Genomic DNA, 17,334 nt, shown 5'->3' with positions numbered 1-17,334 from the left:
TTGCAGAGCACTGAGTGCAGTAAGAGACTGTTTTACATTAGCTATTGATTTCCTCATAGGACCAGATGGATAATGCTTTTGAATACCAGGCTTAATGAGATCGATTTTTGTCTTGGATGCTTTTACAGGGTTATATTTAGAGTTGTGTAGCATAAATAAATAGAGCATGAGCGTGGGGGTAAAACAATGCAGTAAGAAGTAGATGTGTTAAATTTTAGGGGACAAAAGGCGATTTAAGTAGAAATGCTAGAGGCAGGGGTGGGAGCAGTGAGATAAGGGGACCATAGCTTAAGACAGAAGCAGTAGAGAAAGTGGGGTGTTCCCACAGAGGCTGGAACTGCATGTGAGGGAGGGCCTATAGGGAATGCTTCCTCAGTACTGAGGATGTTGTGGTAACCACTTTCTCCCAGGCAAACATCAGGCAGCTGGCATTCTAGGAAAAGCCATGAATGAGTAACTGTGTGGTCATTTCAGAGAGATGAGTATGTGCAGGAGCAGAACAGTGGAATGTGCTCAATTGTGGGTCGTGGGGACACTGATGGGCAAGCAGGGAAGGCTTCTGTAAGTTGATTGCTATCTGAGATCTGAATGATGGGATTGAGTCAGCCCTGGGAAATTTGGGTATAGTGTTCCAGCTGAGGTCTTAGATACCAAAGGCAATGGTTTCCATAAATAGAAATGTAGAGCTAGGAGGTAGGAGAGTAGCCAGCAGGGTCCCTCTTGGTTGTAAGTGCTTACAGTAGCAGTTCAGGGAAGGGCTATGCCATGGAGACTATAAAAATAGAAACTCCAAAGGTCTCTGGCCAAGGCTACCTGCAAGGGAGTTAGGGGGAAGGTGAGTGATTCAGTCCTTAGATTACAGTGGTCTGTCCAGAGTGGTACTCATGAGATGGTACAAAGTTAAGGAGGCCAAATCTAGGAGGAGTAGGAAGCAAAGGGAGCTGCAGTCTGGGGCTCCCCAGAAAGCCTTCCCTTATCCTCTGTGACCATGTGTACAGCTGCCCTGGAGTCTGTGGATGGCACCTCTCAGTTGTGTGCTTTCTCTGCCATTTGTTGTCAGCCTTACCCTCTGGATCCTGGCTTGGCTTTCTGTGGACTTCTAAAGACTTGGCCCATGGTACCCTCCTTCTTGTCTTCAGGGGTTGCAGCAGCAGGCCAGGCTTGCTGTCTTCCCTGGTGGGATAGGTTTCTGAGGCCCACCATATCTAGGAGACTGGGTTTTCAAGGGGCATTGGTTAACACAGGCCTCCTGAGATGGATCAAAGTCTGTTTTAAAGACACATTCTTTTTTTTTTTTATTTTTTTTATTTTTTTGGTTTTTCGAGACAGGGTTTCTCTGTGGTTTTGGAGCCTGTCCTGGAACTAGCTCTTGTAGACCAGGCTGGTCTCGAACTCACAGAGATCCGCCTGCCTCTGCCTCCCGAGTACTGGGATTAAAGGCGTGCGCCACCACCGCCCGGCTAAAGACACATTCTTTAAAGCTGGATGGTGGTGGTGCATGCCTTTAATCCCAGCATTTGGGAGGAGAGGCAGGTGGATCTCTGTGAGTTTGAGGCCAGCCTGGTCTGCAAGGGGAGTTCCAGGAGATCCAGGGCTACACGGAGAAATCCTGTCTAGGAAACAAAACAAAACAACAGCAAGTAAACCTACATTCTTTCAAACACACACACATGCACACATAAACCCACACAGGTAACACATGCTGTGGTGTGTGTGTGTGTGGCAGTCAGGACAACTTGTAGAAGTTGGTTCTTTCCTTCTACTGTGTGTTTTCCAGAAATTGCGCTCAGGTCATCAGGTATGGCAGCAAGGGCCTTTCTTTCCCTCCTAGCCATTTCACTGCCCAGATCCGAGGCATTCAACAGTGAATCCAAGTGGAATGTTCTGTGTTTGAAAACAGAGAAGACAGGAGAAAGGCAAGAAAGAGGGAAGAGAGAAGCCAGGACCTGGGAGCAATCTCAAATGACTTCAGAGAGATGCTTCTCCCTGGGAAATCAGCAAGGGGAGAACCCAGGGCCTTGAATTAGAGAAGAATTGAGAAAGAGAAGTTCCTGGGAAGTGATCCAAGTCTTCAGCAAAGAGAAAAGTTAGGAAAGTTTTTGAAAAAAGAAAGAAGGCAGAGACATGATATTCAGATCTGTAACCCCAGCACTGAGAGACAGAGCATAAAGAGTCTAAGGCCAGCTTTGGCTGTATATGAACTTGAGGCCAGCCTGGGCTACATGAGACCCTGTCTCAAAAAAGAAAAGAAAGATTGAGGGATGGAAAGCAGGTAGGTGGTTTGTTGCGAGTCAGATCCTCATTGTTGAGGGACTTTGCTGGGGAAAAGTCAGTGTTGAGTTAGGGAACTGGCAGGCCAGCCAAGGTGCGCTTGAAGCTTGCTGTGTGTTTTAGCCAGGGTGGCTTGCTACAGGATTGCTCTGCCATGTCCAGGCAACTGGCTCTGTGGGAAGAGTGGTTAGGTCTTAACAACCAGTTACATTTTCAAACCATGTTAACCTCACAGTTGTCCTCAGCAACAAATCAAGGGCTAGTTGGTTTGTTTTCCTCTCTTTCATTTGTACTTGCCAGAAGGCTCATAATTAGTGAGCAGCTGCCTATGGAATTCAATATAAGGGTTATAATCAACAAATTTGCAGAATGTATTAATGTTGTCTGATTGATTTCACTTTGAATATGAGCTGCCATGAAAAATGACAGTTCTGAGAATGAGCTTAGCCGTCTCTGTCTGAAGCAGCTCCTCTGGAGCATGGAAGTGGTTTGCATAGAAAGATGCCTTTGCTCAGGTGGCTGGAAAATGTTTTGTAAGCTTTCTGGTCACAGAAGTAGTCTCAGAAGATATCTGCTAACTGGATGGAAACATTATTTCAGGTTCTCTCTTTTTTTTTTCTTTAAATATTAGGTGGAAAATGGGGTATTTGTAGCCAGCCCACTTCAGGAACGCACAATCCTAATGAGAAAAGAGGGAGAATCCGCCAAAAGCATCAATGAGATGCTCCTGAGCAGACTGTCTCGGTACAGAGCTTCCCCGTCGGCAACACTGGCGGCCCTGACTGGTTCCACCATCTCCAACACCCTGAAGGAGGATCAAGCAGGTGCGTTTGCCTCTTCCTGACCACCTGCCTACAGCTCCTCAGTGCAGCACACAGAGCCCACCTTCTCTGCGTATCCCCTGCAGTGACCAGTGGGTCTGGGCTGTGGACAGAGTGTGAGCCCTGTAACAGTTCTGCCTTACCTGTAGGTGTCTCTCCACCATCACTGTCAGGAAAGATTTGTAAATGCAGCTAGCCTTATCAGGACACATCTGCAGCCTTAGCCCTTAGGAAATTAAGGCAGGGGAGTCATGAGTGGGAGGCCAGCCTGGGCTATGTGAGATCACCTTACTGTACACCCCCCCCCATAAAAAAGAGTCTCTGAATTTGAGCTAAAATGAATTTGAGTCTCTGCTTTAATCCTTATACTGTTTGAAATACTGGGAAGAAAAGCTCTTGCAGTTTATTAGCTGGGCGATGGTGGTGCACTCCTTTACTCTCATTACTTAAGAGGCAGAGGCAGGTGAATCTCTGTGAGTTCGAGGCCAGCCTGGTTTACAAAACATGCTAGGATAGCCAGGGCTACACTGAGAAACCCTGTCTTAAAAAACCAAACAAACAAACAAACAAACAAAAAAGTATGAGGGCTGTTCAGTAAATACTTTATTGCTCATATTAGACTGTAAGGACAATATCTTGTTGCCAAGGCCTCTGTGGTATCAATGTGAGTATTTTGTTAATGCTTGCTTTATCATGGGAGATGCTTTGCACAAAACAGTTCTTTTTACCTAAGTAAATGTTTTAGGGGTTGTAAGATGGCTCGCTCATTGGGTAAAGGTATTTGTGGTCAAGGCTGACGACCTGAGTTTGGTCCCTGGATTGCACGTAAAAGGTGAAAACAGAGAAACGACTCCACAGAATTGTATTCTGACCACAATATGTACACATGCATGCACATAGTAAATAAATGTAAAGAAGACACCCAAAAAGTAGGCACTCTCATGACAGGCTAAAATCTTGATCTGTATTTATTCCTACCTCCATGCCTACCAAATTCTTTTCAGTATACTTAGTAAATCTGTTTTCTTTGTTTAACGAAAGAAAAAAAAAAAGAACAGGCTACTTCCCAGCTTTGCAAGTGCTCCTCCACTGTGATTTCATGTGTCAAGGCTGCCTCCAGCACCTGATTCCCTCTCTCTTCCACACTACCATACCCAGCTGTTAGGTTGTATGCATTTATTTTATGTGTATGTATGTTTTGCTTGCATGTGTTTCTGTGTACGACACTTGTGTCTTCTGGCCCATGAATGCCAGAAGAGAGTATTGGATCTCCAGGACCTGGAGTTAACAGATGTTACAGATTGTTGTAACCCATCATGAGGATACTAGAATTGAATCTGGATCTTTTGAAAGAGCAACATTGACTCTTAACTCCAGAACCATCTAGACCTCAGAAGGCAATACTATATTTAGAATTGTTAGTAGGGTGTGACTGATCATCCCTGTTGTCCTAGCACTTGGGAAAATGAGGCCGCCTCAGCTACAGAGAAACCCTGTCTGAAAACCACACACACAAAATAAAAACCCCAACAACAAACAATTAGATTTTTTTGTGAAAACTGCTTGTTACTCAAAATGTGGTTTTTGTACCTTTATACAAGTTTTTGTGTTCACTAACATGCTACTACACTGAAAATCCACTAGTTCTACTTCCTATGGGTCTGTGATTAATTGAACATTCACAAAATCTAGCTTTGGAGCTAGAGTGATAGTTTAGTTAGTAAAGTTCATGCAAAGCATACATGAGGACCTGAATTTTCTCCTAACATTAAAAAAAAAAAAAGCTGGTTATAGAGGTGCACTCTTGTATTTCCAGGACTAGGGATGCAGATTTCTGTGAGTTCAAGGCTAGCTTGTTCTACATAGTTAGTTCCAGGCCAGCCAAGGCAATAAATGAGACCTTGCCTCAAAACAGAAATAACAAAAATAAAGTTGACAACTCCTTAGTTATATCACCTGAAGTTGACCTCAGCCTCCACATCCATGGATAAACACATTTGACACACACACATGCAAGTATGCATACTACCCCACTTATCAAATAATGAAAGTAAATATAATTTTTAAAATGTGGAGTTTTACTCTGTGACAAGCTAAAACATATTTTCTGTCAGTAAGTCTGTGAAAACACTTTGGTGAACTTATTAAGCTGCAAAGTTTCTGAAGTTTTCCACTCATTACATTTTTGTGTTTTCATTACCACAGAAATAATTGTTCTGAATAAAGAATATATTTGTTGAGAGCTTATGTTCTTTTTAAAAAGTGGAGCCGTTTGAACCAGAAGTATTCAAAACATCAGAAAGAGTAGCTTTCCTTGCTGCTCTTTCAGAAAACTGGAGTTAGGTTCCTAGCACCTATACTGTCACTCCATCGCCAGGGGATCTATTGTCTTTCTTTTCTCTCTGGGAAAATTAAAATATAAGAGTTAAAAAAAAGAGAAAGAATAGGTTTAATTTTACATACTCTTCTATTCTAAACCCCAAGAATATTTTTCTCTCTGTTGAGTTTTGTAGCCTGACAGCTTCCCAAAGCTCTAGTGTACTTCTTGCTGATGTCGTTGGTCTTCACTGAGCTCAGCTACAGACAGTCCTTAGGTCCACTCTGCTAGTGCCTGGATGCTGGGGAGATGATGTGCATTCCATGTCTCCTGACTAGAAACAATAATTATTCTGTTGATGGTATCTTATGTCAGTGATTTTCCCCCCCAAAATAGTAAGAAATGCATATATAATGGATACTATATAAGCCATGCAGGTTAAAAATTACTATGTGAGAAATGTTCTGAAGGCCCTGAGTAGCTAGAGGTTTTGGTTGGTGTTGTATCCATAGCTGTTTGCAATGAATGTGACATCACAGACTTAGGAAGGTTTTGTTTTAAACTGGGCACTCAGGGATCAGAGTCAAGTGATTATATTTGAGTTCCAGGCCACCCAGTGGTACATTGTTTCAAAAATTGTTTTCTATAAAATTAAGAACAGTAGGAGCCCCATGTGCCTTTAATCCCATAGACAGAGGCAGGCAGATCTCTGAGTTCTAGGCCAGCTTGGTCTACAAAGTAATTTCCAGGATGCCAGAACTGTTACTACACAGAGAAACCCTGTCTGGAAAACAACACAAAACAAAGAAAGGGAGAGAGAGAGAGAGAGAGAGAGAGAGAGGAAAAAGGAAGGAAGGAAAGAGTATCAATTCACAGGTAAATGACAACAGGAATTCTATTTTGAGATATATTCCATGTAAACATTCATTCTTAGATTTTTAGAGTCATAAGGCATACTGGACATTGGTAACACCTTTAGGACAGTATTTCATATGATGAGTGTTTCCCCTACACGTATGTCTGTTCACCACCACTTTTGTACCGAGTACCCTCAGAAGCTAGAAGAGGAATTCAGATCCCTTGGAACTAGAATCACAGACAGTGTGAGCTGCTCCATAGAAGTTGGGAATTGCAGCTTGTGTTCATAATCACTGAGCCATCTCCAATTCCCCCTCTTTCTAATCATGGCCTAACTTTGTTTCAGTTTGGACTCCTTCATTATATCTGAGTCTATGCAAAATACTTTTACTAAATATTTTCATTCCTCTCTCCAGCAAATACTAGCTGTGGCCTTCCTCTGAAAATGCTGCGGAAGACACCCATGTACACTTGTGGCACATACTTGGTGATGCTGGTCCCACCTCCAGGGGGGTCTGGCAGCTCTGCCACCCGCTCTCTTTTTGGTGGAACCAGTGGCTTGTCATCTTTAAAAAGTAAGTATATTTTGTTTGGAATGTTCTTCCTGATGTAGCTTTGTACTAGTTATTTTTTGTTGCTCTGATAACACACACCATGACCAAAGGCAACTTAAGGAAAAAGAGTTTATTTTGATACTGTTCCAGAGGAATAAGGGTCTGTCATAGAAGAGAGGCATGACAGCAGAGCAAGAAGCAGAGAAATCACCTTTTTTTTTTTTTTTTTTTTTTTTGAGACAAAGTCTCTCTACATAGCCCTGACTATTCCAGGGCTATGTAGACCAGGTTGTTCTTTTTTTTTTTTTTTCCCATTTTTTTTATTGAGAAAAGGAGAAAAAAAAAAAACAAGTTTCCACCTCCTCCCAGCCTCCCATTTCCCTCCCCCTCCTCCCACCCTTCTCCCCCTCCCCCCACTCCTCTCCCCATCCCTCTCCAGTCCAAAGAGCAGTCAGGGTTCCCTGCCCTGTGGTAAGTCCTAGGTCCTCCCCTCTCCATCCATTTCTAGGAAGGTGAACATCCAAACTGGCTAGGCTCCCACAAAGCCAGCACATTACGTAGGTTCAAAACCCCGTGCCATTGTCCTTGGCTTCTCATCAGCCCTCATTGTTCGCCATGCTCAGAGAGTCCAGTTTTATCCCATGCTTTTTCAGTCACAGTCCAGCTGGCCTTGGTGAGCTCCCAATAGATCAGCTCCACTGTCTCAGTGGGTGGGTGCACGCCTCGTGGTCCCGACTTCTTTGCTCATGTTCTCCCTCCATCTGCTCCTCATTGGGACCTTGGGAGCTCAGTCCAGTGCTCCAGTATGGGTCTCTGTCTCTATCTCCATCCATCACCAGATGAAGGTTCTATGATGATATGCAAAATATTCGTCAGTATTGCTATAGGATAGGGTCATTTCAGGTTCCCTATCCTCAGCTGCCCAAGGAACTAACTGGGGACCTTGGCTTGGGCATCTGGGAGCCACTCTAGGTTCAAGTCTCTTGCCAACTCTAAGGTGGCTCCCTTAACTAAGAATTGTGCTTCCGTGCTCCCCTATCCAACCTTCCCTTATCCCCATCCTCCTTTTTCCCCAAGTTCCCCCCATTCTCCCCTTCTCCCTTTACTCTCCCCATCTCCCCTTACCACCATCCCACCCCACCCCCAAGAAGCTAAGTAAGAAGGTGAACCAAAGGAAAAACATATAGTTGTCCTATTGGCTATGGGAAGTAGACAAAATGGCCGGGGAGAAAATTGAGACCAGGTTGTTCTTGAACTCACAGATATCTGCCTGCCTTTGAGTTCTGGGATTGAAGGCATGCACTACCACACCCAGTCAGAAATTACATCTTTCTTCACAAGCTTGAAGGAGAGAGAATGATCTTGAAGGTGCGAGGCTTTGCAATCTCAAAGCCTTCCCCAGTGACATATTTCCTCCTGAAGGCTGCACTTCCTCATAACTTCTCCAAACAGCATCATCAATAGAGGATTGTGTTCAGATTCTGAAGCCAATACGGAATGTTTCTCAAACTACCACAGTCTGTAACTCTGAGATTTAAAGCATTTTTATTTATTGTTGTAAACTTGCTCTGTTATCATTGTTACTCTCTGATGATATAAAACAATAATGGTCAGTGAGTTACAGACTGAGGATTTGTCTGGTGCTGGGGATAGCGCCCAGGGCCTGTGTATGTTCTTACCCCTGAGCTATACCCAGCCATCAAAATATAACTTTTTAAACTTGTTCTATTTTTTTCATGCAGGGTCTTTCCATGTAGCCCTATCTGGCCTAGAACTACAGAAATCCACCTGTCTCTTCCTCTTTATTCTGGGATTAAAGGTCTCTTGGGTTTTTAATCTCCCTAGCATAGCTTTTTCACTTACTGAAATTTAGGTCCATTGATTAGAATGGCTCTTCGTGGACCATTTTTCCATGAGGACACAATTGATGCCATGGTTTCGTATCAGCCCAGGAAATACTTCCTTCTGTGGCCTGTTACAGATTGGCCACCATAGTTTCAGCATAAGGAGACACCAGTTCTTCCCTTCAGACCATGGGGCTGCTAGGTAGTTGGTCTGAGCTTACCTTTAGGAGCTCCGAGGAGTGACAATGAGAAATGGCCATTGTTGGAAAGAGGGGCCAGGTGTGCATGTTGCAGATTGTGGGAGTAGACGTCATTGTGGAGTTAGGAAGGAGAGAATTCTTGGGGTCTCAAGTTGGAATGGTAAGAAATGGGTATTTTTTGTTTTTTCTTGTCTTTTGAGTCAAGGTCTCTCTGAGTATCCCTGGCTGTTCTGGAACTAACTCGGTAGACCAGGCTGATCTCAAACTCACAGAGATCCTCCTGTCTCTACCTCCTGAGTGCTGAGGTCAAAGGTGTGCACTACCATGCCTGGCTGTGAGAAATAAGTGTAATTCATCTATGTGTGCAAGTAGAGTAAGGGCTTCTGTGATAGGAAGTACACTGGAGAAGAAACTTGGGTAAGATCTTTTTGTGGGTTGGAACAGTATTAAACAAACAGACAGACAAACAAAAGAGGGCTGGGGGGTATAGCTCAGGAGAGTATTTATCTAGTATGGTCAAGGTCCTGAGTTTCATCATCGGTGGCAGGGGGAGAAATAGACAATATAGTTTAGTCTAGAAGTAGTATAGTTACCACTATTGTGATGGTGGAATAAGAAAAGAAAAATGTAAGAGGTAAAGTACTGAGATTGTGTTGAGGGGGAAAGGAGCCAGGAATGTTGGAATATACCCATAAGACCTTAATATAGTGGTCCTCAACCTTCTAATGCTACAACCCTTTAATGCAGTTCCTCATGTTGTGGTGACATTCCCCCAAATCATAAAGTTATTTCTTTTTTTTTTAAAAGATTTATTATGTATTCAGTGTTCTGCCTGCATGTTATCCTTTCAGCTTAAGGATAAGGCACCAAAGCTCATTACAGATGGTTGTGAGCACATGTGGTTGCTGGGAATTGAACTCAGGACCTTTGGAAGAGCAGACAATGCTCTTAGCCACTGAGCCATCTCTCCAGCCCCCATAAAGTTATTTCATTGCTACTTCGTAGCTATAATTTTGCTGCTATTATGGATGTATCTGATGTGCAGGATATTTGATAGGCGACTGACCCTCAAAGGGGTCACAACCCACAGGCTGAAAACTGCTGCTCTAGTAGTTGGGAGGATCAAGAGCATGGGCTATGCCGGGGAGTGATGCCACACACCTTTAATCCCAGCACTTGGGAGGCAGAGACAGGTGGATCTCTGTGAGTTCAAGGCCACCCTGGTTTACAGAACGAGTTCCAGGACAGTCTCCAAAGCTACACAGAGAAACTCTGTCGCAGGCTGGAAAGATGACTCAGAGATTAAGAGCATTGGCTGTTCTTCCAGAGGTCCTGAGTTTAATTCTCAGCAACCACATGGTGGCTCACAACCATCCATAATGAGATCTGGTGCCCCTTCTGGAGTGGGTATACATAATAAACAAATAAATCAAAAGAGAGAAAAACCCTTGGGGGGGGGGAATGAAAGCATTAGCTACATAGTGAATTTAAGGCCAGACTACGAAGGCAAAAAAACACAACAAATACAAAAAAAAAGAATGTAAGTAGATAAATATAGGCAAGATGCTGCAGGAACCTGTAGTTCCAGCACAGGGGAAGTTGAAGTAGGGAATTAGGAGTTTAAGTCTAGCCTGGACATCATGGTAAAACTGTACATACGCAAAACAGTTGTTGGTTTGGGTGTGCTGTCAGCAATAGCAACTAACATGTATGTGCTTGACATTTTAACTCACCTCTTATGCATGGCAGCTATGAGGTAGGTTTCCTGTCCTAGTCAGGGTCTGTTGCTGTGATGAAACAACATGACCAAAAGGAAGCTGGAGAGGAAAGGGCTTATTTAGCATACATTTCCATATCGCTGAAGGAAGTCAGGGCAGGAACTCAAACAGGGCAGGAACCTGGAGGCAGGAGCTGATGCAGAGGCCACGGAGAGGTGCTGCTTGCTAGCTTGCCTCTCTTGCCTTGTTCAGCTTTCTTTCTTATAGAAGGTTGCTTTTATTGGTTAATGAATAAAGAACTGGCTTGGCCTATAGCATGGGAGGAAGAAGGCAGAGTCAGAGAGAAGCTGTGGAGCCACCAGAGACAGATGCTGGGAATTTTAGCTGGTAAGCCACTGTCATGTGGCGATACACATATTAATAGAAATGGATTAAATTAAGATGTAAGAGTTAGCCAATAAGAAGCTCTAAAGCTAATGAGCCAAGCAGTGTTCTAAATAATATAGTTACTTATTTCAACTCTAAGCTAGCTGGGCGGCCGGGAACCAAACAAATGGCCTCCTCTCTCCTACAACAATAGAACTCAGGACCACTTGGGCTGTGCTTTTCCCCACCAATCACTAATTAATAAAATGCTCTATAGACTGAACTATATCCCGATCTTATGGAGACACTTTCTCAGTTGAGGTTCCCGTCTCTTGAGAGGCTATAGCATGTGTTAAGGTGACATAAAACTATCCAGCACAGCACCTTATATGATCTGTTTTGCAAGTGAAGAGCTTGAGAGGCTAATGACTTTCCTGTGCCACCCAGATGTGGTAGAGCTGAATTCAAACCTACATACCCAAAGACTTTCTTTTTCACTGCTCCACTCTCCTGTGTTGAGGGAAAAGTCCAAGTGTCTGAGTCACAATGAGAGCTGGGGAGGAGAACAGCATCATACCAGCGCTTATAAGACCCAACTGAAACGTTTCCTAACACGCTGCCATCCTGTGATTTGAGTCTTCCTGTCCCTTTTCCATTTTCTCTTTTGATCCTTTAAAGTAGAAAAACACCTTCATATCAATGTTGCTGTTTTAAATTCACTTTCAAAAATATTATGAAGACGTTTGGTCAGCATTTTTTTTTCAGGGATCTTCTGTGTTTATTGTCTATCTTTGTTGTTTTCAAAAGAAGTCTGGTTAGGAGCCTAAAAAGGAAGTTTTAAAGAGTGTCTTCAGGATGATTAAAGAGCTGTCTGTCTCCACAGTCCTGGCCTCCAGTTTGGTATATAACATTTCAGATGGCCAATTCACAAGTCGTGCGGATCTCATAGATGCTGCTGGAAGCTCACTGGGGCGTGGTGCTCTTGTACCAGGATTGGGTAAGACACAAATACACTTGTTTCCTTGGAAGATTCATCTTGAGTGATTATTTCAAGAGCATTTCAAGTGTTCTTGAAAGATCTTGCCAATTCTCTATGGCATTCCACTTTCCTTAAAAGAGATACATGTTAATACTTCTTAATTCAGAGACTTAGTGTGGAAGCTGCCACGTGTCTGATTCTCAGATGAACTGCCTTTGACGCTCACATTATGTTGTAAGACGTTGCTCATCACAGTCTCCAGGGTTTATGCCAAACAGAGGTTTATTCTGCTGAAGAACACACATTGGAAAATGGATCCAATCCCATACATTGGACTTGCTCTTTGTCCTGGCTACTAGGGGTACATACAGAAGTTTGGGACTCTCCAGAGTTTTTTATTGTGTGTTGGTGTTATGGCATAGCTACATGTTGAGGCGACATCTGTTGGAGTCCAGCCTCAACAGGTTCATATGTTTCGGCGCAGGAACATGTGGATTAGAAATATTAGGCAGAATAAACAGAGATACAAAAGAAGTACAGACACATAAGATAGTACGAGGAGGGCGATCCAGTGAATACTGAAGGCCTGTGTTTATTTACAAGGAACAAAGTGATTACCATCTCACCAAGTAGCTATACCTAGGTTAAGATATGTTTGATAGTAGCCACACCATACGTCAAATCTCTTGTCAGTAACCTTGAAGGAGAAAGAATAAGCTTAAACTCTCTTACCTTTAGTCAAGGTGGAATGGATCCACTTCTGTGGACTCAACAGTGTTACCCGTTCCTGGTGTCCTGAATTTTTCATGGAAGCCATCTGAATCCTTTTTGAAAGTAGTTCATAAGAACCTGTTGCTGCAAACCATGTATTTTATGACTTGTTCCTTCTTGCATAGGAACTGAGCAAAACTGCAAATTAAATTTAAGCTTTTTTTCTCGGTTCCAATTTAGTGTGTTGTTACATAGTTCTTTGGGAGTAGAGCTGTGACTGTCAGCACTGGGGGAAATTCTCGCCCTTTGTTCTTTGGCAATTCCGTGGGAAATATATGTGCAGATGTGTTGGCACAGCCGCTGAGTGAACTGTATTGTTTGCAGGTGCCTGTTATGATACCGTGAACAACATGCTGTGGACCTGCTCAAATGATTATATCGATCAGTGGTGCAATCCTGGGAACCAGGCCTTTCATTATGTGTGCCAGAGACTGGGGGTCAGCCATATCATCACCGAGCCCAAAGGTGAGCAGCACTGTCAGCTCCCAAATATAACAAACTAGAGTGGCAGCATTAGTTGGGAATGTGGGCTAGCAACAGATTGTATCCACAGCTTCCTTCTTGGAACTTACAAGCTAAAACCCACTGTTGTCCACGACGGGGACAACTGTCTATTGGGAAGGAGAAAGCATGTAAATCATGTAAATGTGGAGGCCTTGAAGAACTTGTAGGTTTCTAAAAGGAAAATCTCTATGTCCCTCCCAAAATCTAAACGTAGATATAAAATTTGATTCTTGGTGCTGAGGAGGAACCCATGTAATCTCAGCACATAGAAAGCTCAGGCTAAAGAGTAAGTTCTAATTCAAACTGGGCCTGACTAAGATCCTGCCTCAAAGTAAAATCCAAAATACAACATTGATTATTGGTTCTTGGACTGGAATTCTATGTTATATTAATGTTTTATACTGACAATGGCTTAGTTATACCCAAATTTATATTATCTTTCTTAATATTGACTTTTTGTTTGTTTGTTGGTTGGTTGGTTGGTTTTTGAGACAGGGTCTCTACAGAGCCGGGCTGTCCTTGAACTCACTGTGTAGACCAGGTTGATCTCAAACTCTCAGAGATCTACCTGCCCCTGCCTCTTGAGCGCTAGGTTTAAAGGTGTGCATCTCCATGCCCAGCAATATTGACATCATTGAGATCAACTCTCTTGCTACAGAAGAGAGAGTAACTCAGCAAATACTCTCTTTGTAAAGTATCATTAAAACAGACATTATCTACAACAGCAAACTCATCTTCATCCGTATTTTGGAAACTGGTTAACACAATTACTATATTAAAAAGAACAACAACACTCAAGGAGGCAGAGGTAGACAGATTGTTGTGAGTTCAAGGCCAGCCTGCTCTACAAAGGACAGCCAGGACTGCATATTGAGCTCTTTTCTCAAAAAGCCAAGCAACAACAGTCAGGTGGGGGGCACACAAATTTAATTCCAGCACTTGGGAGGCAGAGGCAGGGGGCTCTTGAGTTCGAGGCCAGCCTGGTCTATAGAGTGAGTTCCAGGACAGTCATGGCTACACAGAGAGACCCTGTTTTGAAAAGCTATAACCAAACCAAACCCAAACAAACAAATAAAAAACAAAACCAACCAACAATAACCACTAACATACTATCTTCAACATTTTGGGTAAAAACAGTGGAAGCCTGTGGCATTTTTAGCTGATTATGCCAGAGTTGGGCCCACTGTGGAAATCAACAGCTTTGCTTCCTAAGGGCTGACAGGTTTTGGGGCTGAGCTTCTTTCGCAGCAGCAGCAGCAGCAGTATTTCCTTTTGTGCCAAAGAGAGACCAGGGGCTCAACAGAACAGCAAAGTAGATGGAGATTTGATGAATCTTGGGGCCTCCATAGGGTGCCTGAAAGGATCCCTGCTGTATGTTCATGTCTGGGTAAATGTAAAGTGAATCCATCGTCAGAAGAACAGACAGAAGTTACTTATCAGGGCTGAGTTTATAAGTGCCCAGCTGTGGTGCCTCCTTGCAAGTAGACCCTTATAGAATAGAGCATTAGTAGCTTAGCATGTTGGGTGCCACCTATGACTGTTGGTTAACAGCCACCATGTCTTGAAATTAAACCCAGAATTGAGGGGCTGGAGAGATGGCTCAGTGGTTTAGAGCATTGACTGCTCTTCCAAAGGTCCTGAGTTCAATTCCCAGCAACCACATGGTGGCTCACAACCATCTGTAAAGAGGTCTGGCGCCCTCTTCTGGCCTTCAGGCATACAGACAGAATATTGTATACATAATAAATAAATAAATAAATAAATAACCCAGAATTGAGAGTGTCGCTCAATATATGATAGATGATTTGTAGGGGCAAGGCCCTGGCTTCCATGCCTAACACCAAATACAATAATAATCACAATAAGGAAACAAGGGGTTAAAAGAAGAAACTCAGCCCAACTGCACACATAGGTGAAGTCAGATGTTGGACTTAGTAGATGACAGCTTTAAAGTAGCCATTGTAGACATGTTAAAAAAAACTAAGTGAAATATATTGAAAAAAAATTAAAGGAAGCGTTGATGACTATAAATTGAAAACACCAATAAAGAAGTAGTTAATTGAATTTTAATAAAGAAGTAATTAAGTAATTGAATTTGAGACAGAGTCTCATTATATTCCAGGCTGACATCAAATTCAATATTTAGCCAAGGATGATCTTCAACTTCTGATCCTCCTGCCTCCATCTCTCTAGTGCTGGGATCACATACCCAGTTTATGTTATGCTTCATACATGCTGGACAAACACTCTACCAGCTGAGCTACATCTCCCACCCCAAGAAATTACTAAAACCAAAGCTGTACTGTAACTCAGTGTGTGAATATCTGGCCAAGGCAGGAGGATCAGGAGTTTAAGGTCCTCTTTGGCTACCCAGTGAACCTGAAGCTAGCCTGGGTTTCATGATACTGTGCCTAAACTCGAGTTATGGATGGAAATAAGAATAGCACAAAGATTTGTCCCCTTTGCTTCACACTGTATCCTAGGATTTATATCAACCTGTCATGTTGGGAGGGATGCTGAAACTGACACGCTGTTTTTAGTAGTGCCTGCCAGTTTTTGTGCATTAGCTAGAACAGGCACAGACCATACCTAAACGGAAGGGCATTTAGTACAACCCCTGGAAAAAGAGTGAACATGTATTAGTTACCACAGTATTAGTACGTTTCTATTTATTGTGTATGTGTCTTTCCACCATGTGGATTCTGGGGATTAGGCTTGAGTGCGCATGTGTGTATACATTTCTCCACCATGTAGATTCTGGGAATTAGACTTATGTGTGTATGTGTCTCTCCGTCATGTAGATTCTAGGGATTAGGCTTATATGTGTGTACATGTCTCTCCACCATGTGGATTCTCTGTATTAGGCTCATGTGTGTATGTGTCTCTCCATCATGTAGATTCTGTGGATTAGGCTTGTATGTGTGTACGTGTCTTTCCACCATGTGGATTCTCTGTATTAGGCTCATGTGTGTATGTGTCTCTCCATCATGTAGATTCTGGGGATTAGGCTTGTATGTGTATGTGTCTCTCCATCATGTGGATTCTGGGAATTAGGCTTAGTTATCAGGCATCTTTACCTGCTGAACCATCTTGCCATACCCTGCAATTATTTTAATATCTGTAGAGTCAATAGTAGTTTCTATGCTTTCATTCCTAATTTTCTCTTTTGTTGTTGTTTTGTTTTGTTTTTCAAGACAGGATTTCTCTGTAGCTTTTGGAGCCTGTCCTGGAACTCACTCTATAGACCAGGCTGGCCTTGAACTCACAGAGATCTGCCTGCCTCTGCCTCCCAAGTGCTGGGATTAAAGGCATGAGCCACTGCTGCCTGGGATTCCTAATCATATTTGTATAAATTTGTTAAAAAAACAATTGACTTGCTTTGTACCCATAAAATGGGAGCGACTTTTTCTGTTATGTCTTGTTTCATGTTTTGGAAGTTGGAACTAGGGTCATCAGTGGGAGGCAAGTGCTTTGACAGCTGAGCTTCCCCAGCCCAGGTATAATACCTTAGAGCTCATAAGGTATTTGAATCATATCCTGAGGTTTAAGTTGTTTTTAAACCTGCATCAAGAAAAAAAAAAGAGATTGTGCTATGTACCAGTCACTGCCAAGTCCCTGGTCTTCTCCAGACTCTGAACGCACCTCCACTTGCTTATACAGTGGGCATGTGGGGCTTTACATGGCAAAAAGCACCCTTTTCCTTTACAAGTTTGTACCTGTTAATCTGCTCTTCTTATCTCTGTATATGGATTTCCATTCTTTCACAGTATCAAACTGAATAATTTAGGCTTTATTTACTTATTTATTATTAATTAATTAATGTATTACTAGAGACACAGTTTCTCTGTGGAACCCTGACTGTCCTGGAACTTGCTTTGTAGACCAGGCTGGCCTTGAACTCACATAGATCTGACTGTCTCTGCCTCTCAAGTGTTGAGATTAAAAGCAGTCTCTGCTGGGGTCTTATGGTAGTACAGGCTGGACTCAAAGTTATCATATAGCCAAGAATGACGTTGAACTTCTGATCTTCCTGCTTTAACCCCCTTCCCTCTGTGTACTAGGATTGCAGGTGTGAGCCAGCATGCCAGGTTTATGTGAGGGTATCCAGGCCGTGTTCATATTAGACACTCA

At 42.9% G+C, this 17,334-nt stretch overlaps 1 protein-coding gene across 8 annotated transcripts in view; it reads left to right on the top strand.

Moving 5' to 3' along the window:
- The window catches only part of Hectd4 (HECT domain E3 ubiquitin protein ligase 4), a 191,178-nt gene that overhangs the window by 64,409 nt on the left and 109,435 nt on the right, over positions 1-17,334 (top strand). For all 8 annotated transcript variants that reach the window (XM_041649106.1, XM_041649103.1, XM_041649105.1 and 5 more), the window contains exons 8-11: positions 2,903-3,095; positions 6,684-6,842; positions 11,833-11,946; positions 13,024-13,164. In XM_041649106.1, the coding sequence (XP_041505040.1) occupies positions 2,903-3,095; positions 6,684-6,842; positions 11,833-11,946; positions 13,024-13,164 (607 nt within the window). The remainder of the gene's footprint in view (positions 1-2,902; positions 3,096-6,683; positions 6,843-11,832; positions 11,947-13,023; positions 13,165-17,334) is intronic.

Source organism: Microtus oregoni, unplaced genomic scaffold (genome assembly GCF_018167655.1).
Source record: "Microtus oregoni isolate MIOR12 unplaced genomic scaffold, Mior012 000003F_ref0000135, whole genome shotgun sequence".
NCBI classification, from domain to species: domain Eukaryota; kingdom Metazoa; phylum Chordata; class Mammalia; order Rodentia; family Cricetidae; genus Microtus; species Microtus oregoni.
This window is presented reverse-complemented; position numbering and strand designations above follow the sequence as displayed.